The sequence below is a fragment of the Mustela nivalis genome (genome assembly GCF_964662115.1).
Source record: "Mustela nivalis genome assembly, chromosome: 9".
NCBI classification, from domain to species: domain Eukaryota; kingdom Metazoa; phylum Chordata; class Mammalia; order Carnivora; family Mustelidae; genus Mustela; species Mustela nivalis.
Genome location: NC_139028.1, coordinates 111,978,341 through 112,001,533, shown reverse-complemented (window position 1 = coordinate 112,001,533; position 23,193 = coordinate 111,978,341). Strand labels below are relative to the sequence as shown.

General features: G+C 53.6%; 2 protein-coding genes across 6 annotated transcripts in view; one reads left to right on the top strand and one right to left on the bottom strand.

The window, feature by feature from the left end:
- Nucleotides 1–9,320: 9,320 nt before the first annotated feature.
- On the top strand, nucleotides 9,321–18,040 carry ZFTA (zinc finger translocation associated; the record flags this gene model as incomplete). 3 transcript variants are annotated; one of them, XM_082748193.1, is made up of 5 exons in its annotated part: nucleotides 9,321–9,431; nucleotides 12,104–12,601; nucleotides 13,141–13,527; nucleotides 13,768–14,325; nucleotides 14,564–18,040. In XM_082748193.1, the coding sequence occupies 4 exons, from the start codon at nucleotides 12,307–12,309 to the stop codon at nucleotides 15,028–15,030; spliced, it is 1,707 nt and encodes a 568-aa protein (XP_082604319.1). In that variant the 3' UTR covers nucleotides 15,031–18,040. The 3 variants fall into 3 exon arrangements, with proteins under 3 accessions (XP_082604319.1, XP_082604318.1, XP_082604320.1); XM_082748192.1 differs by lacking the exon at nucleotides 9,321–9,431 and adding an exon at nucleotides 9,781–9,919; XM_082748194.1 differs by lacking the exons at nucleotides 9,321–9,431; nucleotides 13,141–13,527; nucleotides 13,768–14,325 and adding an exon at nucleotides 9,781–9,919.
- Nucleotides 18,041–18,472: 432 nt separating this feature from the next.
- The window catches only part of RTN3 (reticulon 3), a 66,944-nt gene continuing 62,223 nt past the window's right edge, over nucleotides 18,473–23,193 (bottom strand). For 2 of the 3 annotated variants that reach the window (XM_082748187.1, XM_082748186.1), the window contains 2 exons: nucleotides 22,526–22,584; nucleotides 18,473–20,623 (listed from right to left, as the gene is read on the bottom strand). In XM_082748187.1, the coding sequence (XP_082604313.1) occupies nucleotides 20,578–20,623; nucleotides 22,526–22,584 (105 nt within the window). In that variant the 3' untranslated portion in view covers nucleotides 18,473–20,577. The remainder of the gene's footprint in view (nucleotides 20,624–22,525; nucleotides 22,585–23,193) is intronic. The other variant, XM_082748188.1, reaches the window with a different exon arrangement.

Below are 23,193 nucleotides of genomic sequence, written 5' to 3'. Positions count from 1 at the left end.
CGGCTCTTGATCTCAGCTGAGATCCTGATCTCAGTGTCCCGTGTCGGGTTCCCTGCTGATTATGGAGTCAGCTTGGGATTCTCTCTCTCTCTCTATCTCTGCCCCTCCTGCTGCTCTCATTCTCTCTAAATAAATAAATAAAAATTTTAAAAATTTTAAATTCTTAACAAATAAGAACAATTTAAAAAATAAAATAAAAAAGAAAGCATGAAAGCCCTGATCTCTCAGAAGTGCCTGAATGCCTATGGGCTTTTTCTTCAACCAACAAAAGCAAAATTAAGAGAGCTGAACCCATAAAAATATTTCAAATCCCTGCCTAAGTTGACTTAATGTCCACTAAAACCAGAAGGTATCTGAGGGCGCTCACAGTTGGAGACTGTTGGAGAAGACTAAATGAAGCAAGGGCTGACTCCTGCAATGCTCCCATTTTACTCATTAAAAAATCAAATAGGGGCGCCTGGGTGGCTCAGTCAGTTAAGCGTCTGCTTTCAGCTCAGGTCATGATCTCAGGGTCCTGGGATCCAGCACCAGGTCCGGCTCTCCACTCAGCAGGGAAGCCTGCTTCTCCCTCTCCTTCTGCCCCTGCTCATGTGCTCTCGATCTTGCCCACTCTCTCTCTCTCACTCACTCTCTCTCTCAAATAAATAAATAAAATCTTAAAAAAAATCAAATGGATGAGGTTGGAGTTTTGTACAAGATCTGCGTACACTCAGTAAAATTGTGATACCAAGGTTCCCTGGAGTTCCAAATCCCCAACACCTTGCTGTCTAATATACCTACAAACTTAAAATGGTTCACAGTGGTGGCTCTCAGCTCCACTTTCTGTAGGAGCTGACAAGAAGAATCAATATTTATCCACCTTGGCTTGGAAAAACCAACAGTATACCTGGATTGCTGAAGGCCTGTCCTTGTTTTTTTTCACAGGTTTTATTAACATCAAGGCTTGGCAAACTTACAGTTCCCTAACAACTCTACAGTCATTCCATATGGAGATGATCTACTGGTACATCCCCGCCAGGAGGGAGGCCTAAGAAATAGATTTTGGTTTATCTATTATAGCACTTAGCTTGCAAAACCCATAAGCCTCCAATGAAAAACTCTTCTCCAAAGGCAAGGCCCCCAACCTAGGACATTGTTTGATTGCAAAAGCAGTCTCTGTCTCTCATCTGAAAGAATAGAGATTATCCCAGACTTCCCCAGACTCACAACTAAGTGACAGTTAAGGGGTTTCCTTGGATTTGTAGGATATTGTGGATCTTGGGTTCCAAAGTTTTCTCTCATTGCAACTCCCCTGTATGGGCTTACAAGGGTCCCAATTCCAGTGCCCTTACCCTGGGAAGATAATCATGAGCAAGGCTTTAGCCAACTAACATTAGCTCTACAACAAAATCTTGCCCTAGGGCTCCTAAATTATACTAAATCTTTTATCTTATTTGTCCACAAGCATGATAAGCAGACTCTAGGAATTCTAACATAGCAGCATGGAGGAAAACACGGACTGGTTGCTTACTATAGCTTACAGTTAAACCCAGTAGCCAGACCACATCCAAACTGTTGGAAAGCTCTGGCTACAGCAGCTAGATTGGCAGAACTGGTATTAGTACATGTCTGACACTTCCAAGTACCCCATGCTCTCTGATCAGGCTCAACGTTTCTCAGCAGGTAGACTTATGCCTTATGAGAACCTTCTCCTCTCATCTTCTGACCTCCACCTTAAGTGGTTGGCACCTTGCTCAGCCAGCTCTGCTACTCTACTTTCCCTGCCTGACAACGGGATGGACCACCATACCTGGGTGGGTGTGAGGTGGCTTGCACTGACTCATAGGACACAGTGGAAAACCCAGAGGTGATATTCTTGGCTCATGGGTCCTACGCTAAGAGTTCATTAGGGAAATATTGAGCATGATATGCTGTAACAACTCAATATAAACTTTTGGAAAGGGGGGGGGGGGTTCCCGGATGGTTCAGATGGTTAAGCGTCCGCCTTCAGCTCAGGTCATGATCCCTGGGTCCTGGGATTGAGCCCCGAATTGGGCTCCCTTTTCAACAGGGGAGTCTGCTTCTCCCTCTTCCTCTGCAGTTCCCCTTGTCTGTGCTAGCTCTCTCACTCTCTCTCTCTCTGTCAAATACATAAAATCTTAAAACGATTGGAAGGGGAAATCTTTCCCAACTCAAGTCTGTGTGACGAAGCAAAGCCACATGCCCGACCCCAGGCTTGTCAGCTACGCACAGTAAAATCAATAAGCATTTATGCTGATAGCATGCATACCTATGGGATGGCCCATGACTTGGGCATGTTATGGAAACAGAGAGGGTTCCTCATTTCTAAAGAAACCCCCATCAAAAATGGGCCCCAAGAAATAAATGAACCACTCCCTGCTATTCTATTCCCTAACAACTTGCAACGATTAACATTGAAGATCCTACTAGAATATAGAAGCTGAGTATCAAGAAGTACTCTAGCGGACTTCTATGCTAAATTGACCAGCACTAAAATTATTCCAGTAGGCAACTTGAATGAATGAGGGTGCAAGTGCAAAACTAGATGACTCACTGAGGGCCCAGGTGGCTGCTGGGTTCTTTCTAAATGCCATTACTGAAAGCCTTACATTCTGCAACTCACTGTGGGACAGATGAAATGATCCAAATTACAAAAAACTATGGTGCGCGGGTAACTGCTCTGAGGTTGCATAACTGGTTTACCAATTTTGGCTACCAAGTTGGTTAGCCAGTCTTGGGGACTGATTTGTCCAACCCATAGCCCTGGAAAGACCATTAAGTTAGATGGAGCATCCCCACCACCTATTGGGGCACGTGAAGACTTACAAATGGATTTCATTCAGTTGTTCCCTGCAATGGGTTATCAGTATGTTCTTGCGGCTGTATGTTTTTGGGATGGATTGAAAACTTCCCATGCAGGATGGCTGACACCATAATCATGACTAAGAAATTTTAGAAAATATATTTCCTTATGGGGTATCCTAGGAGAGATCGCCAGTGACAGAAGAACCCATTTCTCCCAAAGCTACCTAAATTAACAAAGTCAACTAGATTGCCACGGCTAAGAGTTCTACCATTGGCTTTGATGGCAATTAGATCAATACCTTTGGGAAGGCATAAAGTAATGCGTTATAAAGGAAATGGTAACAGAAAGACCCATGTCTTTGGCTGATAAAAACTCATGTGTCGGGGCGCCTGGGTGGCTCAGTGGGTTAAAGCCTCTGCCTTCGGCTCAGGTCATGATCCCAGGGTCCTGAGAGCGAGCCCCACATTGGCCTCTCTGCCCAGCAGGGAGCCTGCTTCCTCCTCTCTCTCTCTGCCTGCCTCTCTGCCTACTTGTAATCTCTGTTTGTCAAATCAATAAATAAAATCTTAAAAAAAAAGTGTTAAAAAAAAAAAGAAACTCATGTGTCTCCCGTACTCATAAATTCTTTTTTTTTTTTAAAGACTTTTAATTTGTTTATTCAACAGACAGAGATCACAAGTAGGCAGAGAGGCAGGCAGAGAAAGAGGGGGAAACAGGCTCCCTGCTCAGCAGAGAGCCCGATGGGGGACTCGATCCCAGGACCCTGAGATCATGACCTGAGCCGAAGGCAGAGGCTTAACCCACTGAGCCACCCAGGCGCCCCTCCTACTCATAAATTCTGAAATGACTCAGTATTGTAAAGTTTTAATTCATTATGCCAAAGTGTATTTCCACCAGGTAAAGGAAGCTTTCTGTGATCCTTCTACAGATGGTCAAACCTTCCATGAGTTAGAAACTTCTGGGAACAATACTTAAGAAAGATTGCCCTTGAATCTCATTGGAAAGGGCCACACCTTCCTTCACTACGCAGGTGGCAGCCAAATTTGAGGTACTTGAACCTTAGGCGCCCATCTCCCAATTGAAAAGGGCTCCTCCAGACTCTTGGGACTGCATTCCAGGCAGAGATCTAAAATTAAAACAGGCTGGGGAGATTCCTCCCCAGAAGCCATCAACATCTTGAGGCGGACAGCTCTCCCAAGATACTGGATCAAGATCTTCATCTCCAATATGAAATCTTTATCCCTTTTATCTATTTGCTATTTGCTTTTCTCTCTATTAAAGCACGGGAAGGCAGCACTATAATTAGAATTTCACAAATAATACTACTTCAGGAAACTTGGCTAACTGCTCGGTTGGTCATGCCATACCAACATCAGGATTTTATGATAGAGACCCCCTTAGTTCACCCTACAAGTAATTTCACTGACATCCCACATGCCACTGTATGCCTAAATTTCCCACAGGCCCCTTTTATAAAGCTAAAATGCTAAATCCACAGACCCTCATTCTTTGCCTCAATTTTACCTAACCCTGGGATGGGAAAATGAGATTTGTTGGTGGGGGTCGGAGGAAAATATATGAAAGACATTACAGAGCAGTCTGTGTTTATCAGACCATCTTTAGGCTTACGTTTGGGCCTCTATGTTCAGGTGGTCTTTCAATATGCGATAATACAGTATTTTTTTAACTTTTTTTTTTTTTTTTTTTTATCAGAGAGAGAGAGGGTGAGAGAGCAAGCACAGGCAGACAGAATGGCAGGCAGAGGCAGAGGGAGAAGCAGGCTCCCTGCCGAACAAGGAGCCTGATACGGGACTCTATCCCAGGACGCTGGGATCATGACCTGAGCCGAAAGCAGCTGCTTAACCAACTGAGCCACCCAGGCGTCCCACGATAATACAGTATTTAAGTCTTGGTTGAATGATGCTAACACCAATGGGCCCACCATACATGCTAATAATTATGAAGGAGTCCTAGGCATATCTCCTAGCTACTACTCACATGTGGAGGTTTTGGCAATGTCCTCTAAGCTTGGCCCACTCGTTGTCTTGACAGCTGGAGGGTGCAAGGGCTGTGTGAATGTGTGGTTGCTGTATTTACCATTTCACTGACCCTTCATCATACCTCAGAAACTCAACATTGGTCTGCTCCTTTGAATTTATACTATGACTAAGAAGAAGTTTACCAGCAGATGTATCCCTCTGGATAGGTGTCATTGGGACGGTCCCTTGTTCCTTCCCCTCCAATGAGCACAAACAAATATGTGGTTAAAAACTTGTCCTTGACCTTGGCAACCATCGCTGAGTCTACTACTCAGGCCATGGTTGGACAACAGATGTCCCTAAAGTCTCTCGTTAACATGATTTTTGGCAACGAAATTGCTTTCAGTTACTTGCTGGCTGAAAAAGATGTTTGTACCGCAATAAAAAGCCTTCTACTGCCCCTGGATCAACTTCCCATTGTGTAGAAACTCAAATATGAGAGATTAGCAAATGGGCTACTGGCTAGAACAGTTTGGTACCTCATCAGTTACATGCTTTGACTTAGATGGTTCTGGTTGGATTGGCTCATGGGGACCCTGGCTAAGAGTTGATGTCAGCCTCTTGGCATTATTCTATTCACAGTCAGCATTATCATCTCTCTGGGGGCACTGAGTTCTCTCCGAGATCGTCCATGCATGTTTGCAGCCATCAGCACCTTGGATAGTCTCCCTACGCTTGGAGGAACAAGAAACAAGACGCACAACAGGGACACCTGGGTGGCTCAGTGTAAGTGTCTTCCTTTGGTTCAGGTAATGTTCCCCGCTCAGCAGGGAGCCTGCTTCTCCCTCTCCTCCATGCTAGTGCGCTCTCTTACTATCTCTGTTGCTGTCTCTCTCTCCCAAATAAATAAATTTTTTTCCAAATAAATAAATTAAAATAAGAAAAGACGCACAACAGACAAATGGCCAAAGCAATTCTCGGATGGATTTGACATCGTAACCACGAATCTCACATTACGGTAGAACAATTTAACTCTGATGGTGACCGAGAGTGGTACCGGTACTGAATTTGCGGTCCATCTATTACCATGCAAGGATGACCAAATGGAAGTAATTGTTAAATTAATTCAACAAGGAGGCCATTAGACAGAGGTGCCTCTCGCCCTCGGCACCTATATAAGCAAACCCAGATCTAAGCCTGTAACTACCTCAAGGTCACCAAAGTGTGACCTAAAGGCAACCGATTGCCAACAGCCACCAGGAGTTCAAGCTATAGCCAATCAATACCTTCCTTACTTTGCTTCCGACTCTTCTCTATTAGTCTTTCTCCAGCTCCCGTTGACAGAGTGCTTCTAACCACTCTGGTTTGGCGCTGCCCCGCTTGAATCGATTTTGTGTAAACAAATTCCTAAAATTTTAATATGCCTCAGTTTATCTTTTCCCAGACTTCATTGTGTCTCCACCCTCCAAATATATGTCGTCTTTTATATTCCTGCCCCCCCTCAACCCGAGGCTTGGGAGTGAGCCTGGTCTTTCTCTGATCAGCACATTGAACCCTGCTCCATGTCCTGTGGATTCTACCCTCTCGTTGGCTCAATCTAGGACTGTGGCTAGCTTCGAAGGGGGTCTTTGTTAAAAATTAGTGAAAAGGGCCCCTTTGGGGCTTGTGAATTAGGGAAGGATGCCCCCTCTGAGCGGAAGCAGCTTTCAGGTGCATGCTTGCTTTACGCATTGCTCCTTGGTGAGAAGAGGTATCCACTCCTCCTGGGAGACAGCGGGGTGCATGACTCAGCCCCGGGCACAGGTGACATTTCGCCCCCAGATCGCCCCCTGTGTGCTGGGAAGATGGCACACACATCCTGCGGCCCCACTTGAACCTTTTGCTTCCCCTCTGCTGCCTTCATGTTACTTGCACTGCGGTCTGTGGACTGCTCGCCAGTGTCCCCTCTGTGGACTGCTTGCCAGTGTCCCCATCTTTCCCTCCTCGCTCCCTCCCTCGTGTTCTCAGGCTGCCTCCAGAACGCCTTGCACACCGGCTCCAGGCACTCCTCATGCCTTCAGGACAAATGCAGACTCTCAGCTTCCCACCCAAGGCCCTGGCCCTGCTCATTCCTATTTCCTCTTCTGTCTCTCCCACTGGAAACCCTCCACCCCAGGCACTTCCCTGGCCTTGGCTAGGAAAGCCCTAGCTCCTTTCTCCTCCCGGCAACCTGGTCGAAGCCCTTCAAGACTTGTCTTAGTATCTTCCCTAGAAGTCTCCTCCGATTGGGTGGCCTCCCTCTCGGCTCTTATCACACTGTACTGCAGTCGAGCCTGGCTAACCATCAGGCACTGAGGACATAGTGCCTAGAACCTACGATAGCCATAGGGGCTCATGGAAACATTTGAATTTACTTTAAAATCAGAAGAGAAAAAAGTGACATTCGAGGCTTAAAGAAGAGGCATTATCTTTCCTCACATCAGAGAAAATAAAGAAGTTTGAAGGGCCCACAAAAATCTATTAAATCTTTTTTTTTTTTTTTTAAACTAGAGGAAGATACACATGGAGCCCAAAGCCCATAGGTCCCATGAAAAGTCGCAGTGTGGTCGTGGTTACTACTGCTTGCCCATCTTGCAGGAGACCCCACAAGGGAAGATCTGCTCCAAAGGGCGGATGAAACATTCTCACCCCCTCCCAGGCTGTGTTAGGTAATTTTTTTCGGTGATGAGAACAAAGCTTTATCTTCACAGGGTGGCTGTGAGCATCCGTTGGCGAGAATGCTTCAGGACTACAGAGCTGGGAGCCATTTCTGGAGCCGAGCTGGATGTAGACAAGGAGAGAAGCACCACGCATTAAAAAAATGGCTCCGGGTGGCTTTGATACTTTTTTTTGGTGACAAATAAAATGATCCTACTTAAGGGCGCCTGGCTGGCTCATGGGTAGAGCAGCTCTTGATGTGGGGGATGTGAGTTCGAGCCCCACGTTGGGTGTGGAGATTACCTAAAAATAAAATCTTTAAAAAAATATCCTATTTATACTGATAGAGAACCGGCAGGACACATAGCCAGAGTGTTGCACAGTGGCTAGTCCTGGTCATGGGTTACCTTTGTGATTTTTTTTTTTTTTTTAAACCCAGACTTAGGAGCATTTGAAGGTCAGGTCTGTATCTCATTTTCCCTTTATGGCCCGGGATCGGCACAAGTGAAGGACATAATTAACCAAGGAATCCCCCATCTCATAGCACTGTCTGTCATCACCATCAGGGTCCCAGAGTTCCAAGAGGCTGCAAACAGCGCAGCTGGAACCTGAAAGCAAGGCCAGCGGTGCAGAGAACAGAGCTGGAGGGCCGGGACTCAGTTTACCCAAGGAGGTATCTCGCGGGTCATCATGGGGACAACATCTCCAAGTGGTGACAGACACCTTCAAGTACTTAAGAAATTTTAGCTCTGGGCCACTCTTCACGAACGCTTAGGGGATAGGCTTCCTGTGTTCCAAGTAATTTAATATTTCCCATGGCTCCCGAAGGGCTGGAATTGTTTCCTTTTTATAAGCCGTTGGTGCCTGTTAAGTCATAAACAGTATCAGTCTTGTCTGTCTCCTTCACCGCCCAGCGCCTACAAGCGTGTTGGCACACAGTAGGTGCTGGATGGGCGAACGAGTCTGTCCAGGGTGACTTCTTTGACGGATCTCTGGGTACCTCCCCAGGGAAAAGCATAAAACCCACCTCGAGATAATAAGACCCTGCATGGCCTCCGCACCCTGTAATTTGGATCTCTAGGAATCGCCTTTGTTGTGGGCGACCAACCACAGGCAAAGCGAGCACCTGCTCCTCCAGCCGGTCCTCGCGGAAAGACCCGCGCCCCCCGCTGCTTCTCGGGATCCCTTCTCTCCGCTTCCTGGGAGCTGGGGGCCCCAAGGCATCCCGGGGCTTGCGGCCAGGGTGCGTCCCAGCGCTTCGCAGCCGCGGTGGCGCGCGTCCCGAGGTGCTCGACACCCCGCCCGGGGTCAGCGTTCTTCGCCTCCTCGGGCCGGGCGGGGGTTTGGGGGGCGCGTCAAGGGCTTCGTCTGGCACCCCCAGGCCTCCGGGGGCCGGAGCCTGAGTCACCTCGGCGCACGCCCTCTCTTCCCGGCTTTCAGTCTGGGGCCCCCTCGGTTCCGCAGCGTCGAGCCCCGGCGCAGCCGGCTTTCCCCGAGTCTACAGCGCGCCCCCTCTTCCCGGCCCGAGTCTGTGCAGCTGCGGCCCCCGCCCCCGGCCGGCTCTCGGCGAGCTTCGCCCGTCCGCCCCTCCCATGGAGGAGCCCGAACTCCCGGCGCTCCGGGGCGGCTCCCGCGGGAGGGGGCGCGGCCGCCCCCGCGGCTCCACCCTCTCGGCGGGGCCGCGGCCATCTGGGGCCCCTGCCAGTCGCGTCCGTTCTGGGGCCCGCGCCGAGCTCGCGCGGGAGGAGGCAGCCCCGGCGGGGACCCTGGGCCTCCCACCGGGCGGTCTCCGGCCGGCACGGGTGCGGGGAGCCAGGCGCTGAGATGCCCCGAGGGGGCAGTGGCTGCGAGCCGAGCCCGGGTGGAAGCGCGTCGCAGCGGACGCGGGCGCCCCTCGCCACTTCAGTGACCCTTCAGGAGCCGGGACCGGAGCCCCGGAGGCGGCGGTACGGGCCCGCGAGGGCGGCGAGGTCTGTGCTCCCAACGTCCCGGGCGGGCGCCGGCTGCGGAGCCTCGGGCCAGCTCGTCGCCTCCCGCCTCTCCCCTCCAGCCCCCCGCGAGCTGGCAGGAGGAAATAGCGCGCGGCCCCTTTAAATTTACCCAGGAGCCCTTAAAGGAGCCCCAGGGGCCCCAGACAGGAGTCCCCACCCCGGTCCAGCCCGCGCCGCCGAGCGAGCAGCCAGCCGTCCGTGCGGCCAGCCGCCCCGTGCATGCGCCCCGCGCCCCGGGGCCCCGAGCACCGAGCGCCCCGCGCGGGCCGCCGCCGGCCCCGCGGCCCCGCGCCCCGCCGCCCCGGGGCCCCGCTCCGCAGCGCAGCGCATGGAGCCCGGCGGGGACCACCGGAGCCGGAGCGGCGGCGGCAGGGGCGGCCCCGGGCCAACAGCGGCCTCCGCACGGGGCCGACGGCTGCCGCCCGCCGGATCGAGCGGCGGCGCGGAACCCGAGGAGGACGACGGCGGTAAGAGCTGGGGCCGGCGGCTCGGGCGGGGGCCCCGGCATGGGGGGAGGGGAGGGCTGCGGCTCCGGGCTCCGGGCCCCTCTCCGCCGCCGAACAAAGGGGGGGACGCGGGCAGGGCGGCCGGGGGCGCCACCTGGCGGGCGCAGATCGCGCCTGCAGGGCCAGCAGGGGAGCCCTCCGCCCAGCTACCGGGGTCCGCCTGCGGGGCTCGGGCGGATTCCCTCCCCTTTAAAGGGCCCCGCGGCCCCCGCCTTCAAGGCCAGGCCTAGGGGTCTCCAAAGGGCCCGGCCCGGCGCCACGGGGCGCGCGCTCTGGGATGTTGGACTTGCGCCCCCGCCCCTTTCTCTTTCAGACTCCCAGGTGGTCTCCCTTATCCGGCTTGTCTCTTAAAAGTCTGCCCAGACTGGGGGGTCCCTTTCGGGAGGCTTCCCCCAGAGGAGCTGAGCTGGGAACTCCGCTGCTTTAAGTCGGGCTGCTCCTCCCCTCCCGTGGCCTTGCTTACAGACAGGAAACCTTTTTCTCCAACACCCCCCACCCCGCCCCAACGTTCTTTCTAGGAAAGCGCTGGCTGGAGCCTCGGGGGGCCCACCGCTACCTTAACCCACCGCGGGTAGTTTTTAAAGGGATGGGCTCGCTCACAAAGGCAGATACTCCCTCCTGTCCGCGCGTTATCGCCTCCCTTTTTTTAAGAAAATTTTGCCACAATTTGTCAGCTATAGTAGGACCAGCCCGTCCTCCCCGCTCGCTCTCAGAGGACGCTGTGGTTCTTCATTCCCCTGCTGCCGGGTCCCCGCCTGAAGACCCGTGACGGTTCAGTCCGGGCTAGGGAGACTGCCCCAATCTCGGAGCTCCCCTCCCAGAAACTCCCCATCCCCTTTTGTTTTTAAAGAATCTCAGCTCCTCCCCTTTTTTTGGGCTCTTAAAGGGCCAATCCACCTTAGACTGGCTTAGATCCGGCGCTGGAAGGATGCTTGGAGACCAGCTAGCTCTCCGGTGCCTTTTCAGACAAAGAGGCTGAGGCCCAGAGAGCCACATGACCTATCAAAGATCACAGAGCAAGTTACCAGTGAAACCATACTGGAACCGAGGTCTCTGACTTTGAAGCCAGTGCTTTTTTCTTTGGATCTACTTAAATCAAAACAAACAAAAAAACCCACAATGGTGACAGGAGCCCTCTCTGGTCCTGTCTTTTGTTTCTCTGACCCTGAGATTCTCCAGTGGGAGCATGACCACACTTGTCCATTCAGCTTATGTGGCCAGGAAACCCTTTTCTAAATAAAACAGAGTCCAAACTGCAGGGAAGGTCGGGACTGCTTGGGGGTGTCTGCCTGTTTGGCAAAAGGGCACACCGCTGGCTTAGTGTGCTGTGCTTGGGCCTCTCCAGTGCCTGCCCCCTGATTGCTGGGCAGTGGCTGGTTCTCTGCGAGAGCAAAAAATAAATCCCCAGAAAGACTTAATGGGCTTCGGTGGGTGGTGGCCACTCCCTTCCCTTGAGCCATCCCCTTGCAGGGTCATTGGTTCTCCCTAGAGTCTAGGGACGCCAGGGTCCTAGAAACTCCTGTCCCTGGAGGTGTTGACAGCTTTGTCTTGGGGATCCCTCCCCTCTCAGGGGTGCCTGTATTTGGGAAACTGGCCATGCTTAGCCCCCCCCAAAGGGAACTCTCAGAAGGCTGCCTTTGAGGCATTATTGGAAAAAGGGAGAAGATGTTTGGGTGGGGCCCTCCTGGCTGGGGCCTCAGACGGGTGGGTCCTGTGTGCAGCCCTGGATGCAGACAGATGCCCCCTTTGTTCTGCCACTGCCCGCTCTGCTCCATAACCGCCCGGGCCTGCTGCTCTCCTGGCTTTTCCCTCACAGCCTGCCGCCAGAAAGGGGGCCATACAGAGCTGGCTGCCGCCTTGGCCTTCACTTTATTTTTTAAAAAGTCAGAGCTAGACCCTTGGCAGTGCCCTGCATCCTTTTGTTCTTGGTCCTCTCTTAAAGGGTCCTCACGCTTTGTAAAGGGCCAATGTTTTGACTCCGGGGCTCTCCCATCTCCCTCTTATTGCTGCTGCCATCCTTTTCCTGCCCCCCCTCACCAGACGACCCCTCCCCCACCCCCCTTTCTCTGCAGAATCCCCGCCCTGGGTTCATTTCCTGGATATCAGGCATTGAAAAACTGTCTCCCTTTCCCCCCTCCCCTTTAGGGCAAGATCTTCAGCTGGATGGGGGTGCCTTGGGGTCCTGGGGGAGCGCCCCCCTGCCCTCCTCCAGGGCCAGGGGCCCGGCATCTTCAGGCAGGAAATACTCAGACCACTGTGAGGCCCGGGCCTCGAGGCCTGGAAAGAGCCGCATCCCCGGCCGTGACCACCGGCGCTACTACCACGACCACTGGCGGCTGGAGTACCTGATGGACTTCAACCCTGCCCGGCACGGCATGGTGTGCATGGTGTGCGGCAGCTCCCTGGCCACGCTCAAGCTCAGCACCATCAAACGGCACATCCGCCAGAAGCACCCCTACTCCCTGCATTGGAGTCCCCGGGAGAAGGAAGTCATCAGCAACAGCTGGGATGCCCACTTGGGGCTGGGGGCCTGTGGAGAGTCCGAGGGCCTGGGGGCCCAGGGGGCCGAGGAGGAGGAGGAAGAGGAAGAGGAAGAGGAGGAGGAAGGGGCTAGCCTGCAAGCTTGCCCACCCAAGGGCCCAGGTAACACAGGACCTGGAGAGGCAGGGGCCTGGGTGGTGGGCGGGGCCCCCTAGGGCCAGCCCTGGCTTCTCAGGCAGCTAACTCACTTTCTGGAGTGAGTGTCGGTGGGGGTCTGTCCTTCTTGTACAGTATTGGGGGCGGGGCAGTGAGAGGAAGGGGTCTGCAGCATCTCTGATGGTCTTGGCCTTCTGTGGTTTTAGAAGGAGCAAGGAGAGTGGAGGTGGGGGCATTCGCGGGGCTGCGGGGGAAGGCTGGGAGTAGAGGGTGCTGGAAAGGTATGGCTTGACAGTGAAGTCCGGGGAAGGGGCTAGAATCTGGGTGTCAGGGCAGAGCGGGTAGAGTTTCCGGTCTGTGTGCAAGGCAGGAGCTGGAGGAGTTCAGGCCTCAGGAGAGAGGAAGAGCAGGGCCAAGGTCAGGCTGGGGGCTCAGAGTCTAGAGTGAGGGACAGGCTAGTGGAGGACTTGGCTGTGGCGGTGGGGGGTGGGGTACTCCCTGGAGGGCCAGCATCTCAGTTCCTTCCCTCCCTCCAACCCTTTCAGGCAAAGCCCCAGCTGGTGAGGGCAGCCGATGCCAGCGGCGAGGGGGCCCAGTGGCACCCCGGGCTCGGCGTCGGCGCCTCTCAGCCTCCCGGAGGGCCGGGGGCAGCAGGGGGCTGGGGGCCCGGCGGCTGGAGCGGAGGCTGAAGGAGTCCCTGCAGAACTGGTTCCGGGCAGAGTGTCTCATGGACTATGACCCTCGGGGGAACCGGCTGGTGTGCATGGCCTGTGGCCAGGCACTGCCCAGCCTGCACCTGGACGACATCCGAGCCCACGTGCTGGAGGTGCACCCCAGCTCCTTGGGGCTCAGCGGCCCGCAGCGCAGCGCCCTGCTGCAAGCCTGGGGTGGCCAGCCCAAGACACTGTCTGAGCTCCCTCGGTCCCCACCAGGTGCGAGGCCCCTCCCAGGGCCGAGACCCCCCCCCCATATTAGGGCTGCAAAGTGGGGGTCTGTGACCAAAACCGGGAGGGACTCCTGTCTACACCCACCCACCCCCAGACACAGACACATACATACACCCCACACCAGCTGGGGCCTCTAGATTGGGGCTGGGGTGAGGACCCCTCTGCGTGGGTAAGGGCAACCCTGCCACCAGGCTGAGCCCGTCTCCCTCACCCCTTCCCCAACAGACGATGACCTCGTCCCCCAGGACCTGACCAGAAAGAGCCGGGACCCCGCCCCCACTGCTGGAGCCCTCTCCTCTCAGGACCTCAGTCCCCCAGACGTAAAAAAGGAAGAGGCTGGCTGGGTCCCTGAGAGGCCCGGGCCGCCCGCAGAGGAGGAGGAGGAGGAGGAGGAGGGCGAGAGGGTGGGGGTCCGGGGCCGGTCGCCGCGGGGCCGGGACCACCGTCGCCGCTACCAGGAGCGCTGGCGGCTGGAGTACCTCATGGAGCTGGACGGCGGCCGCCGTGGCCTGGTGTGCATGGTGTGCGGGGGCGCGCTGGCCTCGCTCAAGATGAGCACCATCAAGCGGCACATCCGCCAGCGCCACCCGGGCTCCACGCGCCTCAGCGGGCCGGTCAGGGCCCTCATCGCCCAGGAGTGGAGCGAGAAGGCAGCTCACCTGCTGGCCCTGGGGCTGCCCCGCCCCGAGCCCCCCAGGGACCCTGCCGCCCTCCGCACAGCCGCAGCCTCCGAGGAGGGGGGTGGGGAAGAGGAGGAGGAGCCAGAGGAGGAGGAGTGGTGGGGTGAGCTGGCGCAGGGCCAGAGCAGGTGGCGCGGGAGAGTGGGGGCAGGGACCCGGGCCCGGCGGGGGCCGAGGGCTGGGAGTGCTTGGGTGGAAGCGGGTGGGGAGAGCGGAAGGCTGAAGGGCATATCGGGGAGGACGGGAACGGTGGGCCCAGGTGGGCTGCGGCGGGGCTGAGGCGCGAGATGCGGGCGGCTGGCCCTCTGCCGGCTCCAATGCGCTCCTTTGTCCCTTCCTAGGCGATGTCCCGCTTTCCCCAGGGGAGCCGTCGGACCGGCCCACCGAGGACGACGAGGATGACGAGGACGGCCAAGAGCCCGGAGGACTCGCCTTCCCGCCGCTGCCCCCGCCGCCGCCCCCGCCGCCGCCGCCGCCGCCGCCGCCCCGCAGCCGAGAGCAGCGGCGGAACTACCAGCCGCGCTGGCGGGGCGAGTACCTGATGGACTACGACGGCAGCCGGCGCGGCCTGGTGTGCATGGTGTGCGGGGGCGCGCTGGCCACGCTCAAGGTCAGCACCATCAAGCGGCACATCCTGCAGGTGCACCCCTTCTCCATGGACTTCACGCCCGAGGAGCGCCAGACCATCCTGGAGGCCTACGAGGAGGCGGCGCTGCGCTGCTACGGCCACGAGGGCTTCGGGCCGCCGGCCCCGGCGCCGCGCGACGGCGGCGCGGACCTCAAAGCGGGCGCCGTCTGCCGGGCGTAGCGGGCTCGCGGGGCGGGCGGGGCGGGCGGGGCGGCTCCGTCCTGTGCTCCGCCGGCCCGCGGGCCCGGACACCCTGCTTCCCGCGACCCTAGCAGCCGGCGCCGCTGCCCCCGCCCCGCTGGCCGGGCCGGGCGGAGATAGGACTTGGGTGGGGTCGCGGGTTCCGCTCGCAGCCCGGGAGCCCCCCCACCCTGGGCCCGTCGGTGCGCCGAGGAAAGCGCGGGGCCCCACGTTTCCCGAGAGGCCAGCGCGGCCGCCAAGCGTGTGCACGAAGGGCCTGCAGCCCCAGCCCGCGCCAGGCCCGTGGCGGGGGCGGGGGGGGGGGGCGCCTGCCGACTGTCAGTATTAGGGCCCCGAGGGCGGGGTGGGGGTTGGTGGGGGGCAGGAGGGCCGCGCCGGCCGCGTCCGCTGGCCGGGGCCCAGCTCCCTGTAGCGTTGCACGCCGGCAGGCACGGCCCCCGGTTCGGGGGCGGCCGCTCCCCGGCCCTCATTGGTATTCGCGGCCGCTCGTAGGCGGGGACTGCGGACGAGGGCCTCCAGCGGAGGGCGGGGCGGCGGGGCTCGGGAGCCCGCTCGGGGCGGGGAGGACGCTTGGACCGCCGGCGGGCGGGCGGCCAGAGGCGGGGGCGGAGCTGGGCCGGGCCCCGGCAGCTGCGCCAGCCTTACGGGGGGGTGGGGGCTCTGGGGACAGCGCGCCCCGCGGCCCCTTCCGGCTCCCCCGCTCCTGCCGCGCCCTCCTGGTCCCCGATGTTGTAAAGGGATTAGCACTTTTCTCCTTTGCTCCTCTCATGCTCCGAAGACCTCCGTTTTCCCCTAAACCCAGTCAGGCGCTCCTGCTCTAGGGTCCCCGTTGGTCCGAGCCCGGGGCACTGGAGGTCCCGGTAGTTGGCGTTCTATTCCCGTCCCTTCCTTGTCCCCCTTCGTACACGGTGGACGTGCCACCCATTCTCAGTCCCCAAGGGCCTGGGGCCGGGCCTCGGCCTTCCTTTCTCTTCCCTGCGGCAGCGCCAGGCCCGGTGGGGCCGGGAAGGGGCCCCGCGATCTCCCAGGCAGGTCCGAGTGGGGCGTGTAGATTCATTCTCCTGTGGAGAACAGGTGGCCCCGAGATCAGGCCCTTTTTGCTCTTTGTATTTTATTTTGAAACTGTATTTAATGCTTTTATATGAAAGGGAGAGGGGCGGGGAGAGAGCTGTCCCAGTCACCCTTACGTGCAAATGTCTTATTTATTATACGTGTATCAGAGATAAGCTGTGAGGTGGTGGAGAAAGGAGGAAAGAGTGAGGACAGAGGTGGGGATGGGGGACCCCAAACATCCTGCACTAATGTGTGACTCTCCAGGCCTTTCTTGGAGTCTCTGGGCCTGTGTCTGCTCTTCACATGGCCAGGCCGGTTCTTTTGGTCTTACAGCCTGAAAGTGGGAAGGTGGGACTTGCCGGGGAGGCCTGGAGGCAGAGGGGCCCCGGCACCCGGGGCCAGGGTCTCCCTCTGTGGGTGGGAACGCAAGACAGCAAAGAGGAAGCCCTTCCTCATCCCAGCACCCCCAGGCCAGAGCCCAAGGTTCAAGTGCCTCAGGCCCAGTCCCCTTGACTCGTCCTGATTGGGAATTGGATTTTATACCATGGATTTTATAGCATTTTTATATAATTCAAGATTGTCAGAGTCTGAATGACCTTGGAGATCCACCAGTCCCCGCCCCCTCGACCCCTTCCGCAGACAGGTAGTGAAGTTCGGAAAGTGAAATGATCACACACAGCCAGGTAGGAACAGTATAGAAATAGAATAAAAAGCTCAACTCCCAACTCAGTGTTGTTTGCACTACACCCCTCGGCCTTCCAATCTCTGGTCAATTAAGGTTTCTTTTCCCATGGGGCCTGCCAAAGGGTGGGACCGGGTGCCACAGGCCGTTAGAACGGGGTGGCCTCCGGGGATGGCGAAGATGTGCATGGCTCCCTGGGACCGGTGTCGCCTAGGGCAGCTCTGGCCGCCTCCGACTTAAGCTCCAGGTTTCCGGCAGCCGCCTCCTCCCTCAGAAGTCCAGGAGCGTGGCTGACGGCCCAGGTCCTGCGGCCTCCCCAGGAGGGCAAGGGCTCTGGCGTTGTGTTCTGTTCTAGGTGCCCCAGGGACTCAGGAAGTACTGCGCGAGCTGTCAGTTGGCTGAGAAGTGAATTCCGTGTTTGAACCTCCAGGGGTTGTGAGTCAGTATTAAGAGCTTGAGAGCAGGGATTACGGATGGCACCGGGCGGGGCACTGCCATTCTTTTCTTTTTCTTCATGCATGTTGTTTTCAGATCCAGAATGAGTATTTTACCACTTTTTGCGACTCTGCCTGTTCCAAAACAGGAGGCAGATTGGGGTGACCTCTTCTGGTTACCCAAGCCCACCGCCAAAGTTCAGGTAAGCCAGGACAGAGAGCTGGTCAGGAAGGGCTTTTCCGCTTGACAGGCAGGGACGGAAGCCTTAAGACAGGAATGAGGGTCTTCATTGAGAGGCAGCCCCAGGCACCCCAGGGGCTTCTCCAAGTGTGGCCATTGGACCCGTAGCATCACATTATGAACCTACTAGAAACACATATCCTTGGGCCCCGTCTTGAATCAGAAATGGCAGCACCCAGCAGTCCTTTTGGATAAGCCCTCTAGTGCTCACGAAGCTGAAGATCTGAGCAGGTGTGGGCCCAGTGCCACTGTAGGGGTTCCTGCTTAGACCGCCCCTACCGCCTCTTGGAGTGGGGGTGGGGGGGGGTCAGGTCATCCTCTCTCTGTGCCTCTTCCTTGCCTCGGGAGTCTGACATGAACAGGTGAAGTTTCTTCATGAATTTTTTGTTAATGGTATGCTTGCTATTATGGCCAATATGTAAATGTTACTCTGAATCCATATTTATACGCCACGTTAGTGACATTACTCGAACATTACTTGTATGTGTATTTGTGAAGTTGTTGGCTTCAGTTATTTTTTAAAGAAAAATTTCAGCCTAAGTTTTCTAAGAGGTATGTTGAATAAATTTTTAAAATCCAGCTTAAGGGTCATGGCAGCCTTAGTTTTGGGGAAGACTAAATCTGAAGGAATAAGGTTCTGATGTATGTGGTCTCCACTTTCCATGGTGACTGACTCTGACGTCTAGGCTGCTTCACGCTGCGGGCGGGCGACCCTCTGAGGTTGGTGTGAGGCTGAACTGGGACAGCGGACCCGCCGGCCCCTTCCACTCCTCACCCTCTTTCTCCTAAGGTCACCTCTTAAGAGGGTCTCTGGGATCTTTCAGAAACCAAACACAACAGCTTTGCTCTACTATGGAAATTCGGCAATCTTGGGAATCATTACCAGCCTCAACTATGAGCTAATTTTTAAAGCCTCACAAGTGGAGTGGGGATGGAGGCTGGTGGAAGCCTGGTTCTTACTTTACCCAAACTGTATGTATAAAGAATAAAGGTAGCAGAACGACACCACAGTCACTGTGTTTTTTTTTAATTTTTTCTTTTTTATTAATACCACATCAATTTGCAGTTTACAGGAACCAAGATTCAAGTTCCTTAGGTGCTACTGTATTTTCATGTTGCACGTACATACACGCACATTTTCATTAGTAATAGTTCATCTATAGGTTTTCCTTAAAAAAACAAAACAAAAAAACCCACGAAACTCCTGTGTGGCACAAAGATCTGTCCAATTACCTAAACACAGCAGTAAAACAACAGAAGAGCTAGGTGTGGAGGCTTCCAGTGCAGAAAAGGGTCCTCTGGAGGGGAAGCCCAAAAAGCTGATCAGAGCACTGTCTTTCTGGGAGGGCATAAGACAGGATGCAGAATGTGTTTCCAACTGAAATCAGCTTAAAACTTAAAAAGGAAAGGGGGCTAAGTAAATAGGAAAATGGAGTAAGGCAAGGGTACCTTTTACCCATCTAAATGCTGAAGTAACTTTTCCAAAACAGTAGAAAGAAAACTTCCACTACCTTCTAGAGAGTTGTAGTGCTTTGGGACCGTCAAAGACTGTAGCCCTTACTTTAAAGTCACCAACGCACGTTCCCTCTGGACTATCAGGACTAGGAGTTTTACAACCTGAAGGAACTCTCACAGATGACTTCTTTCAAGTTGACTGAATTTTCACTTTGGAAGAAGCCTCAGCAGGAATGAGATTCCTGACGGCCCTCCATCTGATGTCCGTCTGGGTTGTTCTGTGTATCTTTCAATCGTACACAGAGCCCCATCGACACAATCTGCTCCTGCCTGGTCGCCCTCACCTAAAACTTCTTGGAAAACTCTCACAAAAGAAGCACCTTGGGCCAAGACAGGTGCTGAGACATTTCATGTGCCTGAAGATGAAAGGAGCCCTCAACACGGGACACACACCCAGAAGCTAGCCTCAAAGTGAAAACTCCGTATGAACCAAAGAACACACTTTCTTACACTAATTTGTGGTCTCTTAACCACAGACACACACAGTCTCCTCTCAAGCCAGCTTGGCTTTGGTCCTTAGGGTACAATGATGAGCACAGGTTAAAGATGTAGCATGTGAAGGAGGAAGCTGTGGAGAAAGGACAAAAAGCAAAAAAGACCTTTTACGTTTCTATAGTCGCCTCTTGAGAATGTTTCCCCCCCATGGACTGAGACAGGATTACAAGAACTCAACAACTGAGGAGCCCACATGCGGATTATACTTTTTCTCTAACAAGTTTACAGCAGTGTACAGCAGTTACAGACATGTATTTCATAATAAGAAAAGTACAACCATATTTATTAAACTTGAGGTGAGGTGGGCAGGGAAGAGGGTGGAAAGCACATTCAGGAATGAGTTCTCAAGCGCAAGCCCAGCACTGGTGCCCACGAGAATAGACACAGACGCCGCCCTCCCAAATGGCAGAGACTTTCCTTTCCTGGGGGGAGCGGGAGGGGAGGGTCGTCCCAGCCCCACCTCCCATTTCCGTTCTTGGTTCCCAGGCGGCATTCTGGGAATCAGGAACTCTCACTATGACCTACAGGTTATTCACAGAGTTGGAAGCTATAGCATTACGCAAAGAAGAGTATTAGGAGTAGCTGCTCCCATTGTGGGGCCGGAAGATGGGATCAGAGGTTCGCCAAAACCCACAGGAAGGAATCCCACTCCTGTCCCCAGATAATTTCCTCATAAGTTAATCATTATTTCTTAACATAAAAATAAGGGTAAAACTCCGATGGGAAGCTGGGGAAGACTAGTCCTTGAGACCTGGATAGCAGAGTCCAAGAGCAGTGCTTTCTTTTATTTTTTCCTTGACCTCCAACCTCTCCCCTTTCAAGCTACAAGTAAAAGCTCCGCCACCATTAAGATACGATTTATCCTAGTAATTTGACTCTTTCTTTATTCTTTTGGATCCTAAGGTATCAGTTCTTTTTTTAGTCCAACAATTCTTGTGCTTGATACTGAGGGTAACGGGAAAGGAGGGGTGAAAACAAATTAAGAAAAAGCAGCTTGGAATGCAGGCTCGAGCTGACACTGAGCACGTTCCTTCATAGCACAGGTAAGAACGTTATGACTATTAAGTGGTGTTTTAGTAACTGTTGCATTTCTGGTTTCCATGTACTTATTCTGCCTTTTTTTTTGCGATTCCAGGGAGTTTTGCTTGTATCCTATTGAAGGAAAAAAAAAAAAAAAGAAAGAAAAAGGTGAGAAAGGACATTAGAGGTAGGTTTTTACTTTTTTTTTTCTTAAAAGATTTTTATTTATTTGACAAAGAGGTCACAAGTAGACAGAGAGGTAGGCAGACAGAGAGGAGGAAGGGGAAGCAGGCTCCCTGCTGAGCAGAGAGCCTGATGCGGGGCTCGATTCCAGGACCCTGAGATCATGACCTGAGCCAAAGGCAGAGAGGTTTAACCTACTGAGCCACCCAGGCACCCCTAGGTTTTTACTTTTGTGACACCGAAAGACGGCCATGGGCTTGCTGGAGATTGTGGTACAATCTCCCATCAGGGTTTACTCTGGATGAAAAATGCGGGGCCGAGTCTGGTCTGGGATGAGCTGAGGGGTCTGCAAAGATTCATGCCCTCGCAATGCCACTGGCAGCCTGCGGCCTGTCCTCTTGTACTGCCTGCACCTCCTGGGTCCTTCACTTGGGGTTCCAGAGAAGAATTAAGGGGATCTGGGCCTAACACCTGCTGTGTTCCACACACTGGCAGCGCAAGAACCCATTTCTCCGGGAAGGCTAGGTGACCCACTAGCGCTACAAAAGGAACCAGGAGTCAAGGGTCAAGGTAACAGATAAAAAAGACTATAGGAGCTGGCAACAGTTCCTGGCCCCTCGCCGGACACCAAAGCCACCCTTTATTTTGTGCATTAATAGGTTACTCTTCACTAAGGGCATTCACATACCTCTCAGCCAATGTCAAAGCCACTCTTGACAATTAGATCCCACAACAGGGACTGACCAAGACATGAGACTTAAAGCTAAGCGACATCTATATTTCACAATCAGAAGTAAACAGCAACCAGATACATATTTGTGCTAACTGTCCTTGCCTGGTGTTAGCTCTAATGCATACGTGTAAAAGCAAAATAGCAAGTAAAGACCCTGGCATCCAGCCAGAACTGTGTACATATACTTGTAGTTCCCCCTTATCAAAATTAGGAAAAGCACTAAAATTGGAGGTGTGAAAGGGACTGGGGCGGGGAAGAGGGTGCACAAAAGAGGTTTAGCTGCTTGTGTTCTATTTCTTAAATGTCAACATTTTAGTTAGAAGTGTGGGTTCCTTAGTGTTTGACATGATTGGGAGGAAAAAAAAAAAGCACAAAACAAAAAAACTAAACAAAGAAACCCCAATGGCTCCCTGGTAGAGGGAGTCATAAAAATGTCTACCAATAGTTTATTAGTTGATTTCAATACTAAATTGGTTCAAAAAAAAGGAGAGAAAACAGGGATTTGGTAGTTGAGGAAAAGTAGCATTGGTTTTGAGTCATTTATTTAGTAAAGCTCTTATTTCTGGGGATGTCTGGGTGGCTTAAGTGGCTTAAGTTCTTAAGTGTCTGCCTTTGGCTCAGGTCGTGATCCCAGAGCCTGGGATCAAGCCCCGCATCAGGCTCCCTGCTCAGTGGAAAGCCTGCTTCTCCCTCTCCCACTCCCCCTGCTTGTGCTCCCTCTCTCACTGTGTCCCTGTCAAATAAATAAATAAAATCTAAAAAACTAACCACCCAAACAAAAAGCCCCCCCCCCCCCAAACCTCTTATTTCTGAAAAAGGAGGGAAGAGTTTGGCTTAAAATTGATTAATGTGGGGGGGGGGTAGCTTCAGACACTTAAAAGGCCAAGTCAGAAAGGCAAAAGGTTCTAATTCCATGGTTCCTTTTTAATCTAAGATATAAAGAATGTTTTCTAAGGAAGTAGGATGAAATAATTTGTAGTAAAAATCAAACTATTAACCAACATTTTTCTTCAGGATCAAGATTTCTTTCTTTGAGTCGGTATTTATAGAAGAGGCCTAAAATAATTGGGGAAGAAAAGCACACATTCTGATAAAACGTGGAATTAAAGTATACTTACTTTTCAACAATCGACTTGGTCTGATCACGGGCGATGCCAACATAGTGATCAATCTGGGTCTTTAAGGAAAGGGAAGAGACTCAAGTTATGGCAACACACAGATTAACAATTTTCCTGAAAATAATGTTACCTAGTTTAACCATTTCTTAAAAACACTATTGTATATTCTGGGAAATGAGAATAACATCAGTTTTTAAAATTTATTATTATTTTTTATTTTAAGTAGGCTCCACACCCAGTGCAGGGCTTGAACTCACAACCCTGATGATATCAAGAGTCAGATGCTCTATCAACTGAGCCAGCCAACCGCCCCAATAATGCCCAGTTTTTTTTTTTTTTAAAGATTTTATTTATTTATTTGACAGAGATCACAAGTAGGCAGAGAGAGAGGAGGAAGCAGGCTCCCTGCTGAGCAGAGAGCCCGATGTGGGTCTCGATCCCAGGACCCTGAGATCATGACCTGAGCCGAAGGCAGCGGCTTAACCCACTGAGCCACCCAGGCGCCCCTAATGCCCAGTTTTTAAGAGTATTTAAAAACTTCAGGTATTGGGGCATCTGGATGGTTCAGTTGGTAAAGCATCTGCCTTCGGCTCGAGTCATGATCCCAGGACCCTGGGACCGAGCCCCACACATTAGGCTCACTGCTCAGCAGGAAGCCCACTTCTCTC